Raw genomic sequence first — 10,535 nt, 5'->3', positions numbered from 1 at the left:
TTTTTTTGATACAGGGAATTGAGCTCGGGACCTTGTGTTTGTGAGGCAGGTGGTGGCACCATTGAGCTACATCCCCAGCCCTGTTTCATGTTATTTTGGGATCTTTCTTCTCCATCATGGCTTTTTCCTTTTTCTTTCTTTCAAACTATGCTGGGAGTATAACTCTGGACCTCAAGCGTGTTAGGCAAGCTCCAACCCCCAGCCGTAGTACTGTATCATTTGGTGTCTTTCTGCCTCATTTGCAGTGTAAGCTCCATACGGATGGGGCCTTGTTGATCTAGGCCTGCACTCTTTCCAAGAGCTTGGGCAGGATCAGGAGCCAGGTTCTTTGTTAAGGAACAGTTCTGGGGTTTGGGGGTGAAGGTGGACTTCAGTGGTGGAGCACTTGCCTATCATGCATAGGGTGCTGGGTTCAATCCCTAGCACCATCAAACAGACGAAAACCACAGCTCTGAAGCCAGAGCTGACATTGTAGCAGAGAGGACCTGGGTGTTCAGAGGCAGAGGGACTTGCCCACGGTCTCTCTGCAGGGAGCATGGTCTGGCTGGGGCTTAGCTGCTGCTTCATGAGTTGAGAGAGAATAAAGAAGCAGCATGGCTTTGAGCAGCTGGGAGGGCAGCCAGGTTGAAAGGGCAGGTGCTTGGCCAGTTGGAGCAGTTGGTGGGTCCGGCACCATCAATGCCCAGGACTCAGGCTGGTGGGGGAGAGGCTGCCCCGGGAGTTCCGGACCAGTGCACACCAGCTGACACAGGCACAGGGGCCACTGGTACCAGGCGCCTGTGCCACGTGCCCAGCCATGAGGTGTTTCCCAGTCTGGCTCCAGCCTCCCCAGACTATACAGTCGCTGCCACTCTTGGCTGCTTTGGCTGCCTCAGTGAGCTTGTGCTGGGAGCAGGCTGGGGGCTGGCGGCCTAGGAGGAGCTCACCTGGGCCAGGCAGTCCTCTCTACTCTTCTCTTGCTGGACCCTCGGTACAGCCCTCTGTGCTCCCTGCCTTTGCTCCCTGCCAGCCTGTGCCTCTCTGCCAGCCTTCCCTGGGGGCCCTCCAAGGTGAGGGGACTCTGACAGGCCAAGAAGCAGTCCTCTCTGCCTGTACCCCCACCCCTCTGACTTGGTTGGAGGGGAATTTTCCTCTGACTCACTCTGCTGGCACTTCCTGTGGTCACCAGGGCAGGGGCTGGGGGGCCAGGCTAGGCGGCTTTATGTTCTGGGGTCACTGGAGGAGGGGAGGCCAGTGTCCCGCCCCCTGATGGGATGTGATTCCCAGAGGCAGGCTGCAGACCATATTTGGGAAATTTGTTTTTCTTGCTGATGGCTTGGGCATGGGGACCTTGAGGCCTGGTTGGTTATAGGGCAGTCCCTCCCCCTGCCTGCTCCTGCTCTGGCCTTTGGACCCAGTTATAACTGCTGCCTTTGCCCGATCCTGCCTTGAAACCTAGGAGGTTGTCCACTGCTTTTTTTTTAGAGTGTCTTATTTTTTCCAATTCCAAAGCAAGAAATAATTCATTAAATAAAAGTTGGAAAATTCTGCGAAACAAGTAGAGAAAGTCTTTCTTCATTGTCTTAAACATTATCAGTGGTATTTTGATCCTCTATTTTCAGATTCCCAGTGGTATTGATACATAATTTATGATTTGATGTATTTTTAATTCTGTTGTGATACTGACACAGTTCTGGGGCCTCTGCCCTTGATGATGCCACCTTGACACACAGGTGAGTAAGTAGGCCCTGGGCGGCCTGGCTCCTTCCTTGTGCCTTCCTTGCTTGTCTAGGCTTTGAAACACTGGCCTCTGGTTCTTTCAGGGGCTGGAAGCTCTGAGCTGCCCTGGAGAAATAAGCTTCCAGCCAGTGACTCCTGGAGCAAGGAGTGGCTTAGCCTGGGTCCTGAAGCATTGCCACTTGCCCTGCTTTCCCTGGGGTGCTGTTGTTCTCTTGTATGCTCAGCGTAGCAGACCAGAGAAAGAGCTCAGGGGCACTTTGCAGCCCTAGTTGCTGGTATGGAGGATGGAGAGCACCCACCCTGACTTGGAGGGGACCCTTCCCCACTCCTCTGCCCCAGATCCTCAGTTCCCACCTTTGGCTCCTGTTGGGAGTTGGCCCTTCCTGCCTCCTGAAATTCTAGCTGCTGTTTGACTCCAAAGTACCTTCCTGGCTTCCATGGGTAAGGTCACAGCTGGTCATGAGAGCTTGGGTCACTGAGTTACCCAGAATGACCTGAAACTTGAAGTACTCCTGTTTCAGCCTCCCAAATAGCAGTGATTATAAGCATGTGTCACTAAGCTCAGCCGTGTCCCCTGTCCTGCCCAGTCTTTCAGTGCTGTAATTCTCTTGCCTCTTGCCTTGGGTCACACAACCCTTCCAAGCCACTGCCTAAGCTGCTTACTCCTGGGCTACATGGGAATGAAGGACTCCAGTGAAGGAGGCGCTGCCCTTCCTTGGTGGTCTTGTTTGTACAAGGGCCCTTTTTTGTTTCACCTTGTCTTTCCTGTTTATTTCTGATGCTTGTCTTATCCCCCTTCACCTTCCTAGAAGCACTCACATTAGCTAATGTAATGTGTCTGGGATCTGTCCCTATGTCATTGTCTTTGACAGAGTGTTGTCTTGTAGATGTTCATAGCACTTACAAGAAGGTTGCTGGGCTGTTGATTGGTTTCTTCTAAGAAATAAGAACCAGGTGACCCAGTACAGTAAGGGACCTCATGCACTCCTGGTGCTGAGTGCTGCTGAGGTCAGTGAAGCCTGTGAATGCTCCCATTGGCGCTTTCCAGTGTGGTACAGCCCCCACGTACTGGGACACTGAGGGCCCCTCCTCAGAGGGACCTGAGCTGTGTCTCTTTGCTGGCTGTAACTCTCATCATCCTTTAGTAGGCCTTCCTCCATCCATTTCCCCTGGAGAAGTCTCCATGTTTTGTGGGATTTTCTGCTAATGTTCTTGTTGATTTGTAGGAGCTCTTCCAGATTCATGATTGATCACTCTTTTATTCACCCTGGAGCTAGACCTTTTCCATTTAAGTTTTTTTTTTTTTTTTTTGTACCAGGGATCAAACACGGGTCCTTGCGCTTGTGAGACAGGCACCAGAATCACTGAGCTAAATCCCTGGTCCTCCATTTATTTTTGCGGGGGAGTGGTGGTTCCAAGGATTGAACTTGGGACCTTGGGCTTATGAGGCAGACAGTGGCATCACTGCGCTAACTCCCTGGCCCCCTCCACTTAAGTTTTTTTGTTTTGTTTTGTTTTTTTGGTACCGGGGATCGAACTCGGGTTCTTGCACTTGTGAGGCAGGCCACCGAACCACTGAGCTAAATCCCTGGCCCCCACTTAAGTTTTTAATTGCCTTGGTTTTTGTTGTGAGTCGAGTGTCCATATGGAGCCTTCTTTATACAATGAGTAAGTTTCCTGGTGTAGCCTGCAGTGTGGTCTTCATCTTTTTCCATTGGTTTGTGGTTCCTGCTGGGAGTTGTGGCACATCGTCATGGCTGGGAAGGGGCACCCTGGGCCTTTCATTTTCAGATTTGACCTGCTTATTTATGAAGATACTTTTCCTTTGTTCAGAGTCCTAAAAAGAAAAAAATGAAAGAAAAACCAAAGAACTTGTTGGTATTTTTTATTATAATGAAAGTGAATGTACCCTGTTCCCCTCTTATCATTGGGAGAGGTACATATCAGGATACTCAGTAGATGCTTGAAATCTCAGATAGTATCGAAACTGGTGTACACTATAGTAGTTGTTTTCTCCTAAGTAGATATGCAGTAATAAAATAGATCATCATATTGTAGAAGTTATGTGAACGTCTTCTCTCAAAGTGTCCTATACTTTGACCTCTTCATTAAAAGGAAGCACTCTGCAGCTTCCCTCAGTGTGCCTGAATCGCCAGTGTCACTACCCTTGTGCTTTGGGGCCATTCTGAACACAAGCCCCATAGTACTGTGGCAGTGGATCTGATAACCACGATGACAGCTAAGTGACTGACTGGCGAATAGCACTGTGGATTCACTGGACAAAGCGATGATTCACACCCAAGACAGGGAGGGTGCTGTGGAATGATACAAGACTTCATTAGGGGCCGGGGATTTAGCCCAGTAGTTCTGCCACCTGCCTCGCAAGCACAAGGGCCAGAGTTTGATCCTCAGTACCAAAAAAAAAAAAACAAAAGAGAAGAAAAGCACAAGGACCCAAGTTGGATTCCCAGTACCAAAAAAAAAAAAGAGAGAGAGAGACTTCATTACGTCCCTCCAAACTGTACACGATGTAAAACATTAATTATTTCTAGAATTTTCCATTCAGTGTTTTTGGATTGCGGTTGACTCTGGGTAACTAAAACCACAGAAAGTGAAACCATGATAAAAGGGACTTATGAGCTAAAAAAGCTTAGGCAAATGAACTTTTTACAGTATTTGTCATCCTTCTGTGAATCTGTACATCCCCCCATTGACGTTTTCCTCTAATGCTTTGACAACCTAACCATTTTCTCTGTGCTCTTACACACTTGTTGCTTGAGGAGTTGCTGGATAGCTTCTAGCTTTTGCTATTACGTGGATCTTTGCCGTGCTGTTTCTCATCGATTATTGGTTCTTCATAGATGATCCTGTGGTCTGCAGATGACCATTCTGTCCCTCTGCATATATGCACAGCTCCCTCACCTGCTTTGTCATTTTCACCTCTTGGCAAATAGAACTGACCAGGGCAGCAGGGCATTTGGCTCTGGGGCTGGGGCTGGGGCAGGAAGCGACCATCCTGTTTTCTTCTCAACCTTAAGGGAAGATGTTTGAAGTTTCTCTACTAACTACTGGTTTTAGGAAAAATAGACTTAAGGATATTTTCTCCACGTTTTGATCTCAAGAAGCTTTAATTTTTGTCAGACTTTTTAATCTCCTCAGGTCATCATTCACTATCCCTTATTGCCGCTTTCACTGGTGCAGGCTGTTTCATGACCACTGGAGTGGTTTTGAAGAGCATCTTGAGCTCTCTCTGCGTTGATGGTAGCTGCTGTGGTCAAAAGGATTTTGAGGGATACCCCCCCCCATACTCAAAGGTCACCTCGGCCTTTGTGCTGCAGGATTAGTGGGGACAGTGTGGGCAAAAGTCCTGCCATCTCACCAGGACCTACTTGAGTTCCTTTTCCAGAGCTAGAGCCAGGTGCCTCTCTGGTCCCACAGCAGGCAGGCCCTGGGCAACCTCCCTGAGTGTATCTTCCTGCCCTCACTCCTGTCTCTGTCCTCTCTCCCTAGAATGTGCTGGCCAAGGCCCTCTATGACAATGTGGCGGAGTCCCCAGATGAGCTTTCCTTCCGCAAGGGTGACATCATGACTGTGCTGGAGCGAGACACACAGGGCCTGGATGGCTGGTGGCTCTGCTCCCTGCATGGGCGCCAGGGCATTGTGCCTGGGAACCGCCTCAAGATCTTGGTGGGCATGTATGACAAGAAGCCAGCAGGGCCCGGCCCTGGCCCACCTGCCACTGCAGCCCAGCCCCAGCCCCAGCCCAGCCTACCACCAAGCCTTCATGCCTCCGTGCCCCCGGTGGCCCAGTACACGCCTATGCTCCCTGCTGCATACCAGCCCCAGCCGGACAGTGTCTACTTGGTACCCACTCCCAGCAAGGCTCAGCAAGGCCTCTACCAAGCCCCAGGGTCCAGCCCACAGTTCCAGTCACCCCCAGCGAAGCAGACGTCCACCTTCTCAAAGCAGATGCCTCATCACCCATTTCCCAGCCCAGCTACAGACCTTTACCAGGTTCCCCCAGGACCTGGAAGTCCTGCCCAGGACATCTACCAGGTGCCACCTTCTGCTGGCATAGGGCACGACATCTACCAGGTGCCCCCATCCATGGACACTCGCAGCTGGGAGGGGACAAAGCCACCAGCAAAGGTAAGTCCACCCTGGCACAGCTGTGCAGTCCCTGCACTGCAGCAATGGCTGCACATTTGGTCTGAGGTCAAGATGGGAGGTATTTGGGGACTGTTTATTCATCTGGGTGGGTGCAGATGACACATTGAGCTGGTCTTGGAGGAGGAGGAGGAGGCCTTCAACAGGCTAGGCTAGCCTGAGTGGGTGGACACAGCATCTGCGTCACCCGGCAGGCGTGGAGAATTATCTCGTGTTCCTGGTGAGCAGGCAGAGCTTGGCAGGGGAAGCCAGAGTAAAGGGCTGGGAAAAGACTTTTGAGGGGCCCGGAGCCCCTGGAGAGATGGATGCCTACCTAACAGTACAAGATGTACATTTAGGTAAAATTCTGACCCAAGTAGAGGGTCCAGCCTGGGGCTGGAAGCCCAGGCAAAGGAGGCTGTGAGGTTGTGGGCAGAGTTGAAGGAGAGAAATCAGATGTGGAGGGCAGTGTGTCATTAGCAGAGCATGTCATGAAAGGCACAGACTTTTCTCATGTAAACCACGTCTTGCTCTAGCTGTCATGCTTGTTTTCTGGCAGCAAGAAAAGAAGGCACACAGGCTGCAGTGTCTCCACAGAGCCTTCTTGGAAGTTACACATGCTGCTTCTCTCCTCCTCTTGGCCAGAACTTGAGCCTGCTCTGCCTCACGGCATGGAGGCTGGGCTGTGGGACTGCCAGACAGCCACATGTCTCATTTCCCTCTAGCAGAGACTTCTGAGGAAGAAAGGATGGAGGACTCCTGGGGAACCCTCAGCAGTTGCTGGTCCAGTGGCCTTCTGGTACATGGCGAGGGCCAGGCGTATCTGGCTGCCCCTGGCTCCACGGAGCAGCTCTTCTCCACTTGTGGGACAGCCCTCCGGGCTGGCTATGAGCCGGGCGCCACCCCCCACCTCCACCCCCCGCCGTCTGCCTATGTTGGAGGCCACCAAGCAGGGAGACCAGGCCACCTCGCTGCTTTGGGCTGAATCAGGAGAAAATTCTCACCTTCCTTTAGCCCCCGTCCTATGTCCGAGCCCTTTCCAGAGTTGGGGAATGGAGTTTTCTGGAGCCAGAAGTAGAGGAGACATCCTAGACACTCGGAGGATGGAGCTGCCATGCCAGCTCTTCTGGGTCCTCCATGCCTGCCCCTCTGGTATAGTCACCCATGTGGCTCATGAGGCCCCCTAAGCTGTCTCGCTTGTCACTCCTCAGGGACACCACAGCCAGGCAGGTTCCCTAGAGGCCCTGGTAGGATCAGCTGCCTGGTGATGTGCACAATGGCTCTTTTTTGTTTTTGTGTTTTTTGAGATAAAATCTTGCATTGTAGTTCAGACTGGTCTTGAACTCACTATTTACCCAAGGCTAGACTTGAACTCAAGACCGTCCTGCTTCCTCAGCCTCCTGAGTGCTAGGATTACAGGTGTGTACCCCCATGCCTGGCCTGTTCTATTCTTGTTCTATTCTGTCTGTCTGTCAGTCTCTGTCTAGAAGCAAGGCCTTGCTATGTAGTTCAGGCTGGCCTTGGATGCACTATTAAAAAAAAAAAAGTAAACTAAAGGCCTGGAGGTGGTGGGGTGGGGCATGTCTGTAATCCCAACACTCGAGGAAGCTGGGGCAGAAGAATTGCTGGGAGTTCAAGACCAGACCCTGAACTATAGAGTGAGATCCTGTCCTGTCCCATGTTTCCCCCACCAAAAAAAAGTGAACTATGTAGTCTGGCCTGGCCTTGAACTTGTGCGATCCTCCTGTCTCAGCCTCCTAAGTGTGCCACCAAGGCTAGCTCCCACTTCTAGCCCTACCTGCCTCTTTAGCCATCTGGCCTGAGACAGTCAGGTAGCAGAAGTCTGCCGTGCTGCTCTGGGACAGGTCATGGTCTGTCTCCTCCATGTGAACACAGACCTCACACCACATGCACGAATGCACATGCAACATACCCGTTCACTGTCCACACCTGCAGCCCCTTGGGAGGCATGGGCAGGTGGTGGAAGCCCTTGGGCAAGGCAGGGAGGCCCTCAGACCACTTCAGAGGCTGAGTGGCTGGTGGCCCAGGATGGGGAGTTCTGCATCCCCGGCCGACTTATCCTCTCCTGAGAAGCTTCAACCATTCCTGGCCTGGGCAGCCTCAATCGCATCTGCCTGTATTTTATGATCACGAAAGCAGTGCTTGTTTGCCATAGAAAACGCATAATGTGTGGAAAAACCTAGAGATGAGATTCCCCAATCAAAGGATAATCGCTAGGAGATTTGGGCGTATTTAGTCAAGCATATTGTCTGTTTGTGTTCCACAGATTTTGTACATACACTTTTGCATTTCAAAGTTATAAATCCAACACTAGGGCCAGGGATTTAGCTCTGTGGTTCTGCCACCTGCCTTGCAAGCACAAGGACCTGAGTTCGATTCCTGTCACCAAAAAAAATCAATCCAGCACAAGATATCAAAGGCATCTTTTTTTGGGGGGGTACTGAGGATCGAACTCAGGACCTTGTGCTTAGGAGGCAGGTGGTGGCACCACTGAACTAAATCCCCAGCAAAGACATATTTTTGATTATTAAAATTTCTTCTAACCTGATTGGAATGGCTCCCCCTTGTTTTGCTGTGCTGTGTCTTCCCTGGAGGTTACACACTGGGTGGTCTCCGCTGGGGTCTTTATTACATACAGCGTGGCAGTGAACATCTTGGTGTGTACATTTGTGCCTGCATTATAGAGTCCTGCCTTCAAATGCCTCAGGGCCTCCCCTTGGATGTGTGGGAAACGGACTTCTGATTCCAGGGTCATAAGCGCTAGCTGGGTAGGAAAAGTGACATGGCTGACCCAGGAGGGCTTGGACCTCTGGAGTGATGTCATCTGGTGAGTGGCAAGGGAGAGCAAGGCCAGGGCCACCCTGGGCACCGACTCTGCAGAGGCTGAGTGTGGGCACCAGGAAGTGGGGAGAGGAGTGTCTTCATGTGCAGTTGGGGCCCCAGAGGGGAACATCTGTAGGGCTTTTGGGGTGCAGGTGTAGGAGACGGCAAGCTCAAGTGCACCCACCTGGCTCGCCCTCTTCACCTGGGAAACTTCATTTCCTCCACAGCTCTTGTGTGCTGGGTCCCCCTCGGGCTGGAGGCTCTAGAGCTGAGGAGGAGTGGTATGTGCCTCAGTGCTGTGAGAACTTGTGCTCAGGTGTGTCCTGGTTGGGAGAGACAGGTGGCAGACTGCCTGACCCCACAGCCCTCCTGCAGGGCTCCATTCCCAGAAGAGAGAAGGGGATTCCTTGCTCCTTGGTGCAGGGCGGGCTAGGTGCACCAGAGCCTGGAGCTGGCCCAGTTCAGTGTGGCACTGTCCATTTGTAGGAGGTGGCAGGGCCCCAGGACAGGATGCACAGCAGCATGGGGCTCCCCTTGTCTCTGATCTCCTACCTGACACCTGCTGCTTGGGGCCCTGCCATGGACCCTGAAGGTCCAGGGCTGCTCTGGAAGTTTCATCCCCTGCCTGGGGCTGACCAGCTGGGGCCTTCAGTTGCCCTTCCCTGGACATGTGACGGGGTTGTGGGGAGCAGCAGCTCTCTCCTCCCCTGCCAGGCTCTGTGCCTCTGTGTGTCCTGTGTTGTGTATCCTCTCTGCAGTGTGCAAGGGAGGAAGTATGTGTGCGTTCGCATGCATGTGCAGGTGTGCCAGGCCTTGAATCTCTGCCTCCTGTCTCAGGCTCTGACTCTGTCCCCCACCCCTGAGGCCTCTAGGTCCTGCTAATGGGGTCTCAGGTGCCAAGCACAGTGGCCTGTGAGTAGCCGGGCCTAGCAACCCTCTGAGGAGTTCATTTCCCTAATGAGCTTTTCCCTCCCTGCCGGCTTTTCCTTGCTTGGCAACTGGCGATCTTTTCTAACAGAGAAAACTTTGGCTGGCTGGGGTGGCTGCTTATTGTCACCCAACTCAGTCTCATAGTGGCAAGGTGTCCCGACTGTCCTTGAGCCTGGGGTTTGGCCTCCAGAGCCCTCTGGCCTGTGCCCCAGTCTTTGTGAGGATGAGGGGAAGCTGACAGGCCTGCAGGGACAGGGAGGCACTTGATCTGTGGACTTGCTGCCCAGAGCGGGTGTACCACCTGCGCCTTGGGGTTTGGTCCCCTCCTCAGGCCTAGGGTATAAAAGAAGCCTCAAGCCTTGCCTCTAGGTCCAGCCAACCTGCCACGTCCCTCCAGCTCGGGCTCCCCGCCTGCCCCCTCTGTTGGCAGGTTCCAGTGCTAAAAATAGCTCTGGAGGAGACCCAAGTCTGGGGCCTGAAGAGGGAGATGAGTCTGGAGAGGCGGCAGAGCTCCACCCCTGACACTGGGCCCCTGCAGCAGTCACAACAGCCTGCCCGCCTCCTGCCAAAGGCAGCCCAAAAGCCCAGCTGGCCTGGGTGTCAGCACCCAGCTCATTTGTGCTGCCCAGAGCCTCTGCCAGGCATGGGGCTGCCTAGCCAGCACTTGCGTGGGGGGCCTGGCGCATGCACACTAGCAGCCTGGACAGGACTCTGTGGGCATTGAACCTAAGGGAGGGTGGGTGGGGAGGGCCCGAGTCAACCCTGTCCCAGACATCCCCTTTGATAGGGAACAAAAGGCCTTTCTGTGGAGAGAGCTGAGCAGGGAGTCCCAGGAGAGGCTGGCTGAGCCTGGCTGGAGATCCCTGTAGGGAGGGGGCCACCGCCCTGCTGGGCTG

At 53.0% G+C, this 10,535-nt stretch overlaps 1 protein-coding gene across 1 annotated transcript in view; it reads left to right on the top strand.

The window, feature by feature from the left end:
• Positions 1–10,535, top strand: part of Bcar1 (BCAR1 scaffold protein, Cas family member) — a gene marked incomplete at its 5' end in the record, with an annotated part of 42,537 nt that overhangs the window by 25,629 nt on the left and 6,373 nt on the right. The window contains one exon of the mRNA XM_033757905.1: positions 5,230–5,868. Within this exon, the coding sequence (XP_033613796.1) occupies positions 5,230–5,868 (639 nt within the window). The remainder of the gene's footprint in view (positions 1–5,229; positions 5,869–10,535) is intronic.

The sequence above is a fragment of the Fukomys damarensis genome, unplaced genomic scaffold (assembly GCF_012274545.1).
Source record: "Fukomys damarensis isolate Sample0158 unplaced genomic scaffold, DMR_v1.0_HiC HiC_scaffold_32, whole genome shotgun sequence".
Taxonomy (NCBI): domain Eukaryota; kingdom Metazoa; phylum Chordata; class Mammalia; order Rodentia; family Bathyergidae; genus Fukomys; species Fukomys damarensis.
The sequence above is the reverse complement of the archived record's forward strand: the minus strand, read 5'-3'. Positions and strand labels throughout refer to the sequence as shown.